The sequence below is a fragment of the Trichogramma pretiosum genome, unplaced genomic scaffold (genome assembly GCF_000599845.2).
Source record: "Trichogramma pretiosum strain Unisexual culture from Peru unplaced genomic scaffold, Tpre_2.0 scaffold63, whole genome shotgun sequence".
In the NCBI taxonomy this organism is placed as follows: domain Eukaryota; kingdom Metazoa; phylum Arthropoda; class Insecta; order Hymenoptera; family Trichogrammatidae; genus Trichogramma; species Trichogramma pretiosum.
The window spans coordinates 623,830-639,777 of record NW_019640834.1 but is presented as its reverse complement, the minus strand read 5'-3'; the positions used below and the strand labels follow the sequence as shown (position 1 = coordinate 639,777).

At 32.4% G+C, this 15,948-nt stretch overlaps 2 protein-coding genes across 3 annotated transcripts; one reads left to right on the top strand and one right to left on the bottom strand.

The window, feature by feature from the left end:
* The first annotated feature begins 2,279 nt into the window (after nucleotides 1-2,279).
* LOC106654880 (splicing factor 3B subunit 1) lies at nucleotides 2,280-8,758 on the top strand. The gene is made up of 18 exons (XM_014374977.2): nucleotides 2,280-2,510; nucleotides 2,622-2,800; nucleotides 2,865-2,948; nucleotides 3,040-3,166; nucleotides 4,009-4,088; nucleotides 4,176-4,349; nucleotides 4,422-5,040; nucleotides 5,123-5,586; nucleotides 5,667-6,024; nucleotides 6,100-6,392; nucleotides 6,487-6,612; nucleotides 6,695-6,916; nucleotides 6,996-7,178; nucleotides 7,253-7,441; nucleotides 7,536-7,711; nucleotides 7,787-8,059; nucleotides 8,125-8,341; nucleotides 8,418-8,758. Exons 1-18 carry the CDS (start codon nucleotides 2,474-2,476, stop codon nucleotides 8,574-8,576), a joined length of 3,960 nt encoding a protein of 1,319 aa, XP_014230463.1. The 5' UTR covers nucleotides 2,280-2,473; the 3' UTR covers nucleotides 8,577-8,758.
* A 955-nt stretch (nucleotides 8,759-9,713) lies between these two features.
* On the bottom strand, nucleotides 9,714-15,400 carry LOC106654881 (mitochondrial carrier protein Rim2). Of its 2 annotated transcripts, XM_014374979.2 has the most exons (8): nucleotides 15,050-15,400; nucleotides 14,646-14,963; nucleotides 13,982-14,164; nucleotides 13,599-13,876; nucleotides 13,074-13,192; nucleotides 12,207-12,426; nucleotides 11,403-11,785; nucleotides 9,714-11,111 (listed from the first exon to the last, which is right to left on the bottom strand). In XM_014374979.2, exons 2-7 carry the CDS (start codon nucleotides 14,684-14,686, stop codon nucleotides 11,499-11,501), a joined length of 1,128 nt encoding a protein of 375 aa, XP_014230465.1. In that variant the 5' UTR covers nucleotides 14,687-14,963; nucleotides 15,050-15,400; the 3' UTR covers nucleotides 9,714-11,111; nucleotides 11,403-11,498. The 2 variants fall into 2 exon arrangements, with proteins under 2 accessions (XP_014230465.1, XP_014230464.1); XM_014374978.2 differs by having other exon boundaries at nucleotides 14,646-15,400.
* Between the last annotated feature and the right edge of the window lie 548 nt (nucleotides 15,401-15,948).

Genomic DNA, 15,948 nt, shown 5'->3' with positions numbered 1-15,948 from the left:
TTTTAATGCGAAAAATAACTGAAAAAATTTCCGAGTACTACATCGGCTCATACCGCCGTATCTCGATTTTTGAAATTTTCAATGATTTTATCTGAAGGCCTGAAGCACTCAAAAAATCTGAAAAAATTCAAGGTTGTTTGGATTGTGGAAAAGTATTTTTATGAATTTTTTCAGATTTTTTACTTGCTTCATGTCCTCAGAAAAAATATAGATCGAAAATGGACGTTTATACCGGAAGTGGGGGGTAGGAGGGGGGAGGGGGTCTAAAAATTTTTTTTTGGGACCTTTTTACCATGTACTATAACATACCAAAAGCGCGTCAAGATCGGTGACATACGTGCGCACGGTTTTGTAAAAAAGTATTATTTTGACCCATATATTTATGTACTGTATAAAAGTCAAATATTTAATATAAGATGTTATTTTTCTATTTAAAAAATTTTGATCTAATTTACTTGTTGTAATTGTTGAGAAATTTTTGTTTAATCGAATCTGCGACAAAAAATCTAAACTCTAGAATTGAATTTTTAGGGAATCGGTTGTGGTACTGTGTTCTATAAAATTAGCAGTGACACTTTAAAGGCCTTTGTTTTGAACGCATCGTTAACATCACTTGCTAAAGCCATCATAATGTAGATCACTTTATTTGCATGCTACGATTCCCAGTCGTGATTTTGAAAGTACTAGATTCACCAAAACTATTTTTCTTTTACATAAAAATCTAGGAAAATGGGAATATGATATTTATAAACCCTCTAATTGATTTAAATATTACAATGATTATTCGTGACAATATCATGATCCGACATGCATCTTTGTACCTGGACGAGTTTGATCTTTTTGTCACATTTTACACTCAAATAAATGAATCCACGAGTTTGTATTCAATTATAAAGTAATATAATCCAGTAGGATTTCCCATTAAGTAACGTCTTATCCGCATGGAAAACGATCTAAGATTTTGGCTCACGTAAAAATTCATGGCACGTGTATCAGCGAGCTGGTACGCGTGAAAAAATACTACTCATAGCACATAAACATTGATCGAAAAGGTTTAGCTATCCCCCGCTCTACTTCTCCGCCTCGAGGTAAACAAATATTACTTTCAGCACGACATTTTTTCTTTGCTCAAAGTCAACGTAGTTCAAGGTCAACAAAACGAAACTAGAAAACCAAAACAAAAAAGGGTGTAAGAATAAAAATAATCTTACATTTCGTTGAATTAGAACTTGTAATATTTTTTCATAAATTTTTTCACCCACAACATAATTAAAGAAGCCAAAGATTCAAACGACAAAATTGGTGCACTCATCGCACTTATGCAGACGAAAAACAATCGGTAGAAACCACACCACCAGACACATGCTCTCAGCAAATGAAGTATTATGCCGATCGATCACAACGGTGTACGTCTCGAAATCGAACTTTTTACCCGAAGCATTTTCGTTTGAATTAAAGTTATACACAGCGAATGATAACCCTTTTTCTAATTATGGCTTTCGTTTTTGCTCACAGCTATTTTTAATGTCAATCCTTATCATTTACAAGTCCATTGGATAATCGATTCTAAGGCATAGCCACGTCGTTTGAGCTAACAATGAGCGATCTACGCTTCAGTCAGTTGCGTCACTTCCTATTGTCAATTGTGTCTCATTAATAAAGTTTTATTTTTAATGTTATAACACGGGTTGTGTTATAAAAAGATAATCATCATATTACCATAAAGCATATACGATGCCTTCATCGTCGCGAAAATTCAGCGTAAAATATTCGAAAGAGCAGCCAATTGCACGTGTGTCAGAGACCTGTTGAAAAAGCTGTACACAGCTTTCCAGTTACAACCTGTACGTCAGATTTTTCTGTGAAAATAAAAATAAACACAGCCATCCCTCCTTCTTTTCGTCATATAACTGTAGGGCGTCGAGACGTTTATAGCTCAAATTGTGCACTTACCTCGTGACGTTTGTCCCAGCAAGCCGGACCCAGTTAAAATGAATCTATCTAACCAAACCGCAGGCGTATTTTGATGGAATCAGCCGTGCAATGTTATGGTCTGCTCTTTGCGTGAGATCGAAAGTATTTTCAGTTTGGTTGTAAAATTATTGATTATAAAATTAGATCTACGTGAAGTAGCAACAATTTTACAAATTACCGTAAATAATTATATATGACGTATTGAAATGTTTATCGTATCGACTGCGGAGCGTAAAGATTTGCAAATGTATATTCGTTCGACACGATAGGTGGCACTGCCGAACGGACAAACCAGTCGATAAGTTTCAATGCAAATGGCCGTACGCGCATACACGCCGCTAAAGGTGTAATGCTATGCATGGTTACTATAATTTTGTTGTTCTAAAATCTGTCATAGTAAAGACTCGTCGTAATTTTCTTTGTGTTATATTTATTGACAGTTAATTTTGACTCAACTCTGCAATCTTGTTTCGGCGATTGCTGACATTTCAACGCCATCATGGAGATGGAAAAAAACATAGCTCGTACTCATGAAGGTAAACTTTAATCTTTTTTAACCTCTCTTTATCACATTACTTCAATTATTACAACTTAAATTAAGTTTAATTTCATTCGTATTTTTACGGTAATTTCTATATTCATTGTAGACATCGAGGCTCAGATACGAGACATTCAAGAGAAAAAAAAGAGCGTCCAAAATAATGTGGGTGCACCAGCTGATCAAGTTGCCCTAGGAAAAACAGGATTTTATGATCAAGAAATATATGATAAATCTAATAAGTATGATGGCTATGATACATCTATTGCTGCCAATGACGAAGTTGATGTAAGTATAGTCATTCATTATTTTTCCATGAGTTTATCTAAAATACATATTTTATGTTGACTAGGATGAAGATTTTGATCCACAACCATACATTGGTGCTAAAAGAAGCATCAATGCCCCGGTTGCTTTGCTCAACGAAGTTGGACAGGTATGACATATTTTAATTATTAAAATTATTAATATTATTATAAATTAAGAAATTAAATACAACACTGTAACTAAAATTGCAATTCTTTCAGAGTGACAAAGAGTTTGATCCATTTGCTGATAGACGTAGACCCACCATTGCAGATAGAGAAGATGAATACAAACAAAAAAGGAGAAGGATGAGATTATCTCCTGAACGTATTGATCCTTTTGCAGAAGGTTAGAACTATTTGTTATTTGAAATATGATAAAAAAACGTAAAATGTATTAAGAATTACCATAACAAGTTGAAAAACCAGAATTATGGTCCAATTAAAAGTAACTTGCAATACTTCTAGGTTTTCAAGTTATTGCGCATGTTTACAATTGAAAGTAGTTTAAAGTTTTAAGTTTTAAGGAATAATGACAAATTTGAATAATAGTGATAGTGAATAGTGAGTTAAAGTAACAGTGAATAATGATAAGAAACAGTGATGAGTTTGAATTTGATGCAAATCATGTATTGGATGTTGTTGTGAAAGTGATTATTTTTTTTCAAACACTTTAAGTGATGCAGCAGCCAGGATTTTTACTAATTGAGCTCTCAGAATTTTTGTTTGCATAACTCTTCACCTAGGCCAATTTTCAAAAACCAGCTCTGTGTAACCCTTTACATTGTTACTGAAAATAACTGTATCAAATTTCGTTTCATTTCAGGTAGTAGTTTTTCCAGAAAACATGATCAAATCAGTGTTCCGTACTCAGGATTAAAAATTGGATCTTGTTTTCTGGAAAAATTACTGAATGAAATGAGATGAAATTTCGTGCAGTTATTCAAATTAACAATGCAAAAGGCTCCACTGAGCAGTTTTTTGAAATTCGAGCTAGATAAAATAATATGCAAGCATGCATATTTAGGGCTTAATGAGTGAAAATCCTGTCTGCGGCAACACCTTCATTAATCTTGTTTATGAAAATCAATCTTTAAAGTAGTTTATGAGTTTATAATTATTTCTGTATAAATTGAAAACTTACATGTACATATTTTAAATATTTTAAATAATTATATTTTACAATTTTAGGCGGGAAAACACCTGATGTTGGTTCAAGAACATACACAGAAATTATGAAAGAACAAAGGTTAAAAGAGGACGAATCTGAGGTATGTATAAATAATTTCCTTTACAAATAGCATATTATTACTTATACTATCCAAATTTCTTTACAATATTCAATTTAAAATTTTCAGTTACGTAAAAAACTCATTGAAAAATCAAAAGATGGGACTCTTAAAACAAATGGTGAAGCTCCAGCAGTTCCAAAGAAACGGGGACGCTGGGATCAAACAGATGAAACACCTACACCAAAAAAGCCAGTTATTAGTACAACAGCTGCCACTCCAACTTCGTGGGATAACACCGATGTATGTAAATTTTATTATTGTAAAGCTAAATGTTGATATAATTGATAAACTCATATAATAATAAACTTCTAGGCCACTCCTGCTGCCATTCGTTGGGATGAAACTCCTGCACATGGAAAAGGTGGAGAAACTCCTGGTGCTACTCCGGGTGTCAGTACTAGAATTTGGGATGCAACTCCTGGTCACGCTACACCTGGTGCAACTACTCCTGGTAGAGAAACTCATGATAAAGTGATTTCTTCTAGTCGACGCAACCGTTGGGATGAAACTCCAAAAACTGAAAGGGAAACACCAGGTCATGGTAGTGGGTGGGCTGAAACTCCTAAAACTGACAGAGTAGTTGGAGAGCTTATACAAGAAACTCCAACTCCATCAGCAAGTAAGAGAAGAAGTCGATGGGATGAAACTCCTTCAGCTCAAACACCCGGATCAATGACGCCTCAAACACCAGCAACTCCTTTGACAACACCTCATCAAACATCAATATTAACTCCCAGTGGTACAACACCTATTGGACAAAAAGCAATAGGGTTAGCAACTCCAACTCCTGGACATTTGATGTCTATGACCCCTGAACAAATTCAAGCTTATAGATGGGAAAGAGAAATTGATGAAAGAAATAGGCCTTTATCAGATGATGAATTAGACGCTTTGTTTCCTCCAGGCTATAAAGTTCTTCAACCTCCAGCAGGTAAAATATATCAAGTCAAATTATATTATAAAAATTTTATGTTAATAATAGTAAATACATGCTCTCAATATTCATTCAATAGGATACATACCAATCAGAACACCAGCAAGAAAACTTACTGCTACTCCTACTCCAATTGCGGGAACCCCACAAGGATTCTTCATTCAACAAGAAGATAAAAGTTCTAAATTAATTGAGAACCAACCTAAAGGAAATTTACCTTTCATGAAACCTGAAGATGCACAATACTTTGATAAATTGTTGGTTGATGTTGATGAAGAATCACTTAGTCCAGAAGAGCAAAAAGAAAGAAAAATAATGAAATTGTTATTAAAAATTAAAAACGGAACGCCTCCTATGCGTAAAGCTGCTCTTAGACAAATAACTGATAAAGCAAGAGAATTTGGAGCTGGCCCTTTGTTTAATCAAATTTTACCACTTCTTATGTCTCCGACTTTGGAAGACCAAGAAAGACATTTACTAGTTAAAGTAATTGACCGTATATTGTATAAATTAGATGATTTAGTTCGACCTTATGTACATAAAGTAAGTAAAAAAATCATATTTAAAATACTCCATAAAATTGTATGAACTTTTCACTAATTCTTAATGAAATTTATTTCTAGATTCTTGTAGTAATTGAACCCTTACTTATTGATGAAGATTATTATGCTCGCGTTGAAGGTAGAGAAATAATATCAAACTTAGCCAAGGCAGCAGGTTTAGCCACTATGATTTCTACCATGAGACCAGACATTGATAATATAGATGAATATGTGAGAAACACAACTGCCAGAGCATTCGCTGTGGTAGCTTCAGCTTTAGGCATTCCTTCATTACTTCCATTTTTAAAAGCTGTGTGTAGAAGTAAAAAATCCTGGCAAGCGCGACATACTGGTATTAAAATTGTGCAACAAATTGCCATTCTTATGGGATGCGCTATATTACCACACTTGAAAAGTTTGGTGGAGATAATCGAGCACGGTAAAATTAAAATCCTCTAATGGCGCAGTACCGAATAAATTTATTTTATCTAATAATCAATGTTTTTTTTTAAAGGTTTGGTTGATGAGCAACAAAAAGTACGAACCATCACAGCGTTGGCTATTGCAGCTTTAGCTGAAGCGGCAACTCCCTACGGTATCGAAAGTTTCGATTCTGTTTTAAAACCCTTGTGGAAAGGTATTCGTACACATCGAGGAAAAGGCTTGGCCGCTTTCTTGAAGGCTATCGGATATTTGATACCACTCATGGATGCCGAATATGCTAATTACTATACTCGAGAAGTAATGTTGATTCTAATTAGGGAGTTTCAATCGCCTGATGAAGAAATGAAGAAAATCGTGTTGAAGGTAATTTTTTAGAAAATTTAAAATATCGTTAATTTTTCGAATAAATATTCGTTTATTTCATTTCATCATTATAATTTATTATGAAAATTTACAGGTAGTGAAACAGTGTTGTGGTACTGATGGTGTTGAAGCACAATACATAAAAGACGAAATTTTACCACACTTTTTCAAACACTTTTGGAATCACAGAATGGCTTTGGACCGTCGAAATTATAGACAGGTATGTATTGAATATATACAAATTTGGTAAATATCATTTGCAATTAATTATAATATGCATTTTATAAAATTGTTAATATTAGCTTGTAGATACGACGGTTGAAATAGCCAATAAAGTTGGAGCTTCAGAAATCATTAACAGAGTTGTTGATGATTTAAAAGATGAAAATGAGCAATACAGAAAAATGGTGATGGAAACCATTGAGAAAATAATGGGTAATTTAGGCGCTGCTGATGTCGATTCTCGCTTGGAAGAACAACTTATCGATGGAATTTTATACGCTTTCCAAGAACAAACATCAGAGGTTTGTCACATTATTATATATATAGTTGTTGAAAAACACAATTATTTTAAAAATAACTTCTTATAATTTTTAATTACAGGATGTTGTAATGTTGAATGGATTTGGTACAATAGTAAACACCCTTGGGAAGAGGGTGAAACCTTACTTACCACAGGTTTGCGGTACTATTTTGTGGCGTTTAAATAATAAATCAGCAAAAGTAAGGCAACAAGCGGCTGATCTTATTTCTAGGATTGCAGTGGTCATGAAAACTTGCCAAGAGGTATTTAACAATTATGATTGTTTATTCAACCATCAATACATTCGATATATTAAATATTCTATGTAATGTTTTAGGAGAAACTTATGGGACATTTGGGAGTTGTTCTCTATGAATACTTGGGTGAAGAATATCCAGAAGTCTTGGGTAGTATTTTAGGAGCACTAAAAGCTATAGTGAATGTTATTGGAATGACAAAAATGACACCTCCGATTAAAGATTTACTTCCTAGACTGACGCCGATTTTGAAAAACAGACATGAAAAAGTATGTTGATCATTTTGTAATAAATCTTGCATTATCTGAATATATGAGAAACAAAAAAATTAGAACTAAAAAAATATAACTTTTGCTATTATAGGTCCAAGAGAACTGTATTGATTTAGTAGGCAGAATTGCTGACAGAGGACCCGAGTATGTATCTGCCCGTGAATGGATGAGAATTTGCTTTGAGCTATTAGAATTATTGAAAGCACATAAAAAAGCTATCCGAAGAGCAACAGTAAATACCTTTGGTTACATTGCCAAAGCAATCGGGTAACTATTCAACTAAATATTTAAATAATACATTACAAATTCATTTCATTATTGATTTTAATAATTTTTTTACAGCCCTCATGACGTTTTAGCAACTTTACTAAATAATTTAAAAGTTCAAGAGCGACAGAATCGTGTTTGCACAACAGTAGCTATTGCTATTGTTGCTGAAACTTGCAGTCCTTTCACAGTACTGCCAGCACTCATGAACGAGTATCGAGTTCCAGAGTTGAATGTTCAAAATGGTGTTTTAAAATCATTATCATTTTTGTTTGAATATATTGGTGAAATGGGTAAAGATTACATATATGCTGTCAGTCCTCTACTAGAAGATGCGTTAATGGACAGGTTTGTTTACTTTTTATATTTGTTTTGTAGAAATTGAAAAAAAATTATTTCTAACTTTTTTTCAGAGATTTGGTGCATCGTCAAACAGCTTGTGCAGCTATAAAGCATATGTCTTTAGGAGTTCACGGATTTGGTTGTGAAGATGCTCTAGTTCATTTGTTAAATTATGTTTGGCCGAATGTTTTCGAAACATCTCCTCATTTGGTGCAAGCTTTCATGGATGCTGTAGATGGTTTAAGAGTGTCGCTGGGCCCTATTAAAATTTTGCAATATACACTGCAGGTAAATATCAAAACATTTGCTTTTTAATATAAACAATCACTGGGCAAAAAAATAAAATATTACAATTTAATTTCAGGGCCTATTCCATCCAGCCAGAAAAGTTCGTGATGTGTATTGGAAAATTTATAATTCATTGTACATTGGTGGACAAGATGCTCTTGTTGCTGGATATCCAAAAATTATGAATGATCCAAAGAATCAATATATTAGATATGAGTTGGATTATGTTTTGTAACTTTTTCAAGTTTTCTATACTTACAAATTTGAATCAGTAAAAGATCTATGATCAATTGTATAAGAGTATTGAATAGTAATATAAATTATTAGAAATATTGTCATTTTAATTATAAAACAATGAAATAATAAATAAGTGGATGATCAGCTGCAAAAGTTTACTTGTAAGACATCAAAAGTGTAGTTGCATTCAAAATACTATTTTCAATATTAGTTTAATATTAATGTATAACGTATATATTTTAATTTTGCTAAGTGAAAGACTTGGAAATTAGTTCTTACTACTTCATGATTTTTTATAACAGAAAAATATGCCACTACGTCTACTTATTCTTGAAAAATAAGCATTCACGTTTGTTCGAATAAAAATTATTTGCAGCATTTTAAAAAAGTCAGACTTCACTATGTTCAGCCTTGTAAGACATGGAATATATTAGTAAAAAGTTTTCACTCAAGTCTTTGAATTATGTTGCGTTTAGAATTCTATTACTCAATTTTATCTTAAAATGGATAGTTTAAGCTTAAAAAGAAAACATCATACGTATTTAGTTTTGGTCGAGATTTGTTTGTACGTGTCGTTAAGATTTTGCAAGTACATCTATCGAAATATTAGCATTCAAAATTTTTTTCTTAATTTATATTACAGTAGGCATTTATTAACCTTTTTCTTCATTTTGGACTTATCACGGTTGAAGTGGTTTAACCCAAATAATACCAAAAAAATTACTTGAAGTAAGAATCGAAACATAAAGTGAGATTTTTGCGGATGGACAAGGACTGGGCTTAATGAAATTTCACTGAAAGAACATCTCTTCACCAAATTCAATTGATGGTTGGTCGTCGCTTAAAGTGCAGTAAAATTTAACAACTTAATATTGGTTCACGCAAAAATAATTGAAATAGGCGTATAGTCGCTCTAAAAACTACCTTTTTACTGAAGTATTTTTACGAAAATTTATCTATTTTTTGTTATATTTCAAATAAATCGTTTAACGCTTAACCATATGAATTTAATTTTAAAATTACTTTACAATTACCTAAAGAGGCCACTCTATATGAATTTGCCTGGGCAATTTGAACCAATTAATTGAATAGTGTAAGGTTTTAGGTAAACATTGTAATGAAAGTAAAACATGGATTATCTTCAGACTGCATCGAAGTAGTTTTATTGTCTTAACAAGATCAAATATAGCATTGAATGAAACATTAACATTTGGTATACTAAAGATCTTTTCGAAGTATTAAAAATACTCTATGAGTCTATAGTTTTACTGATTATTTTTTGAAAAGAATATATCTATAAGAATAGTAACAATAATCAATAATTTGCTACCAACCCCTTTGAATAGCTACAAGGAGTAGCTCTTTTCTGTGTTATCAGCAAATTTAAAAAACGGAAAATTCGAAAACATTTTTGGTGACATGTTTTACTCAAAAGAATAAATTTCTTACTTCTAAATGTAACAAGATTTATTTACAAGCTTTAAGGTGATGTCGAAGCTAAAGTAAAAAGTAAAATTTTCTAATCTGTTGTCGAGGCTTTAATTCAAAGTTTTTCCACACGGCTATGAGGGACATTGAGAAAATTGGACAAAAGTCACCACAGAGCCGTTTACATCAACACACTCAATAGAATAGTCAGAAAACGCGTTAAAAAATGTTTATTTTACATTGGCCTTGACATCTCCTCTATGTTTTACAATTAATACATAATACAAGAAAAATCTTTTCAATAGCACAATGAAAATATTCTATAATTTGCTGTGTTTTTTCAATTCAAATAATATTGTTCAGAAAATTTCTCGAAATTTTTTTTAAAAATATGAAAAAATATATGTTTGAAACTTTTGAATTCAATACAAACTCCATCATTTCCATTAGTTCAGTTAGAAGGCACATTTTTATGGTGAAGAAAATGTTTGGAGCTGTGCTGACTTTGTATTACTTCAAGTACAAATTATTAATTAAAGACTTTTTTCAGGAAAACACATATGAATTTTTCTGTAGTGAACTGAGTTTTTCATAGTACTGTATATTCCTAGTATTATTGTAATTTAAAGTGATACCAAAGCTAAAGGTGTATATAAGAATGTTCAAAATTGTTCATTGAGTTTTCGACTGAGTCTTTTTCAAACGGCTCCAGGATGCCTTTAAGAATATTATAACAAAAGTCACTCTAGAGCGGTTAAAAAATAGATTCCGTGAATGTGTCAATTAACAGATTTGAAAATTTTAATTCAACACCGGCCTCGGTATCCCTTAAATACATCTTTCCCACTACTGGTAAGTTCTTACACTAAAAAACATTGTATACAACATTGTGCGTAAATACGCTTCTTCATTGAAACTGGTCAATATCCTTCGTTTAACTCAAAAGCATATTCTTACACATTGAATAATAAACTATTTTACAATATCCTTAACAATTTTTAGCTTGTGACTTCATTCAACATTTTCCGAGTAACTTAATATATACTGAAGGTATGATCTCTCATAATGTGTCTTCTTATTTGATTACGATTTGGCACCATATCTCCTGAAACATCAAATATTTTTTGATTTGGCAAAATTTCAAAATAAGAAAAATAATCAAGTTTAATTATCGTTTTGCAACTATTATAAAAATACGAGAAAATAAAGAATTTAACACTTTTTATATACAAAAAAGGTTTTGAATATATATTTCATTACAGATTAAAAATTGTATGGATTTATAGCTCGCTTTAACGGCTCGAAGTCTTAAAGACATTTGAAATTTATTTAACTTCTTATTCAGAAAAAAAAACTAATAAAACAATGATTAAAAATTTTTTCTCCACTAATTTACCTGAGGATTAAATTGTGAAAATCGATTGATACTCAAGTGATTTCGGAAATTCTTGAAAATTTTATCAACTCTATTGCTTTGGAGCCGTAAACTATTCTAGGATAGTTGACGTTTGACTTCAGATTGATTATAAACCTGTGGAGATGTAGATAAACTAGTTTCAGAGTCGTTAATGGAAGAGGGCTTCAATCGATTCGTCAATAAATAAACCACAGCTTCGTAAGTGGCCATCATAATTGCAGTATTCGGAATTTGTCGGAGCAATTGCGTTGCAAGACCTCGATACAATCCGCGACTTCCTTCTTCATTTAAAATAGTATTAGCTGTTTGCCAAAATCCCACATACTTCGTGCCTTCTTCACGTAGCCGCGTTCTCACAACCTCTGCAACATAATTATATTCATCAATTTTAAGTATAAAATGTTTGCTTAAAATTATTTAAAAAAAATAATTGGAATTACAACGTCAAGGCAATGACGAAACAATTATTTAATATAGTTGGAATAAATATTACCCCTCAAAAGATTTTTATACTTTTAAATGTATTTTGATCAAAAATGCTGAAATGTCTAGAAAACAACAAAGCAAAACTAATTTCTATGTAGATTTCCAGAAAAATATAATGTAAAAATTCTCGAAATTGTTTTTATAATTTTGTATATTCTCGTTGTGATAACAGTTAAAATATTAAAACTTTTCTAGAAGTTGAAGATGTTTCAAATTGAAAAATTTAAATCACTGTTATTTCCTTTTTTGTTTGTAGCAAGTAATTTATGAATGAAATAAGATATTTGAAAAAATTACCATGAGGATAAGCTATACAGGATGCCACCGTTTTTGAAAGAGCCCCTGCAGCCATGAATTCAACAAAATCACGTGATAATTTGGATCCATCGGAAGGAGAAATTTGAGCATGTTGAGTCATCAGCCAAGCTTTTATCGCCTCATAGATCACAAAGTGTACGACTGTTTCACTTATTCCGAAATACGATGCGATAATACCTTTGTAAAATCCCATTATTCCCTGTAAGACAGATTTACACATCAGCGAAGGTTTTTATAACAATATATTAGTTGGTACATCATACGAAAAGGAATACCCATTCCACATAGGAACAATTTTATGATTATTATCAAAAAGATCGGTGAAAAACTTATCACGATTGCGAAAAAAAGATTTTCAAGAGATTTTTTAGAAAGTCAGTCAATAAACTTTTCATTCTGCAGTAGGATTAAAATTTATTAACAGTAATATGTAGTTTTGAACGGGTAACACTCTTGATCATTCTTTTAATTTCATACTAATAATTTTTTATCGAATAATTACGACGAAGTTTAAACCGGCCCTTTCTCGAGTCAAAATGTGTTAGTGAGGCGAAGTCTCGGCTGATTATCACGTGCTCAGAGACATTCTTTTTTGCTACACAAGTAAAAATACATTTTTTTTGTGAATCCCCAGCCTAAAGTAATATTTCGATTTTTCTCAGCGGGAAAAAAATTTTACTTTAGGTTGGGGGAGCACGAAAAATCAGTTTCTTAACGTGTGTACTTGTATTAATTGAATATAGAATATTAAAAATAAATTTCGTGCAAAAGATGTGAAATAGTTGCGAATAGTCTGTATGAGAATAATAGAATAAGTAATAATTCTTTACTTTTTTTATTACTTACCGCCTGTTGATAAACATTTCGAATGCACTCGTACGCAGTAATAGGATTTGCATGATTACTGAGTTGTAATCTCGTTTTTACAAACCAAATTGGATTCGTTGCAGTACAGGATACAAAGCCTGAAAATATTGAAAAATGAATTTAAAAATTTCAAGATAGAAAAAAGTTATTTTGCTCTAATTATTCAAACTATTTTCAAGAATTATTTCACATTATTGATGTTCGATCAGTAATGTAAAAAATTTGAAGTAAGTTAAAAAGAAGAGGAACAAACATTTTTATCACGCCATGTAGAAAGTATTACTTCCTGCTTCTTTATACAGTACTCCTAATCGCTGAATATTTTTTGTTATTTTTTATGGGAAACTTTTAGTTTAGTATACTTGATAAACTATTTTATATACCACAAACAATCAATAAATAAAAGAAGGAAACAACTTTTTTTAAAGTCATCTCAGCATTCAATAAGAAATTGTTGAAGTGAATTATTCATTCACATAATTGAGACTGGTAATTAATACTGACCTGCGCAAGATGCAGCGCACATGTGTACAACATGACTATCTGGAGGTAAAATTGTATTGAAAAAGTTTTTGGCTTGTGAATAGGTGCAAAAGTAGATAGCTCTGGAAGGAGCTACCCCTATGAGATTAGGCACTAATCCTTTAAACAAAGCCTTAGGACCTTCGTGTTCAACTATATATTTCAAACATTGATATATTCCAGGTGGTAAGGGCACATTATTGGGTCGGCCACCCAAAGATGGAGGTACAGCACAATGAGACAATGTCACTAGCGAATATCTGTAATATTTTAATATAAAAATTTAGTCATATCATACTCATTACATTGTATCTTGTACTTGTTATATTTAAAAAAAATTAAAATAAAAAAAACTATATACATACTTTCTATGTTCACCAGTGCATAGACGTCTACGTTGTTGAGAAGATGAGATATTTTTACATTGTAAATGACTGGAAACCATTTCTTTGGTAAGAATTTGAGTATAAAATCCAGAAGACGACTGAAGTCGTGTTTTGACTACTTCTAGAGGACATGTGACAATTGCTGCAATAGTGCCAGCAACCCTAAAAAACAAGTTGTCAATATAATATTACTGAAGTATGTAGTATTTTAAACATTGAACAGTCTGACTTGTAAATAAAAATGTTGCATTATATCAATAAACAACAATCAAAATGATAAACAATCAAGAAAATATATTGCATGAAAAATATTTTGTTACTGTAATATTAAAACATAAGATATAAATTTTAATAATAAACCTTCATGAAAGATATTATCAACAAGATTTGATGTAATTATTCACTGTTATAGCGCTATCAATGAGCTGACATAAATACAAATTCATGCCTTGAAAATTGTTTTGATATGATTTGAAAACATTAAGAAACTAGTCTTGAGCATTGTTGCTATTTGAAATTAAATTTAAAAATAAAAAAACGAATGAAAATATTTTTACTGCGACTCGAATGATTAGAGTAGAAAGTCATTTTTCGTATTATTGCACCTGTTGTTGACGTTTATAATACGTATAAAATAACTTACCCCCCAGCAACGAGATGAATTACAGTGTCACGCTGCGTCATCTTCCCGTGTTTGCCTCGAAATTGGCGTTGTCAAACGTTCTGGAGGTTAAGCCCAGTGTTTCGGGGATCACCCGAGGCAAACTCGGCTCGTGGATCAACAACACAGAGTATGAGCTTATGTAAAGACACGATTAAACTTTGCTCGATCGTGTTGAGTTTTTCAACATTGCTCACGGACTTGGACGAGTCGGTCGGGTATTTTTTCACCAATTGCGCAATCTCTCAATTCAACATCTATCTTCTCCGAGAGAATCACAGATTGCACGAAACTAAAACACTGCAAAAACAGGTTCACATTGCACTGTGCGTTAATGTCACTAACATTATGGCTAGTGGTAAAGATCACAGTTGAGTATTACACACATCCGGAAAGCTCTCGCATCAAAACGTATCGGAACTCGAGCTTGACGGTGAGCAGACTCGCGACGGAGATAAGATTTTTCAAAATGTTTCACGAGCCAAGGCTGTCATGGTGCTTTTTGCAAAAGGTCCATGAGAAAGCAAGTTGATTGTTAGTTGTTAGTACCACTTAAAGTAAGAGCACTTTCAGGCGGCTTGCATCGTTATTCGCTGACCGTTGTTATGATTTGATTTGCGGCTTGCGAGTGATGGTATGCGCATGTCAATACAAAGTCAGCACTAAGTGTATACATACACAGCGTGAGCACACACCACAGCAGTAAAGCGATCAGCGACTTACCACCAACTGGATACCCGAGTCCCAGCTTTTGCAGGATCGCTCGTCTATTTCATCGATTCACCGATTCGAACTTGAAGTTTTGAGTGGGGTTGGAACGAGTGAGATTTTGAAATGTAAATTCGAATGCATAGTTAAAACAGTAGTCGCATTTTTATCATTTTATTTCAATTATTTTTATGGGAACCGAAGTCAATGACGATTTTCGCGTGTTATAGGCTGGCTGACTCGAAATTAAGAAATGTCGATGCTCTGCCTGCTATGTAAACGTGAATTATGGTCTGCTGACTGATTCAGAAGTATAAACTTTTAGTTTCTTAACTGCTTCAAAATTTGAAAATTAAGATTTTCGAATAAATTTTCTACTCCGTTTTGAGTGAATTTTACAGCTGTATATTCGAGGTCTGAATTATTACCCTGGATGCGTATGGTGGATGTTGTTTGAAGTATTCGGAAGTTATCAAATGAATGTTGCTAGTTAGATTTTTTGTGTTAATTTTCTAGTTCGATTGCCTGTATTGATCTGTGTTTGCATGGATTTCCACGTTTTCCACGTCCTTTTGCT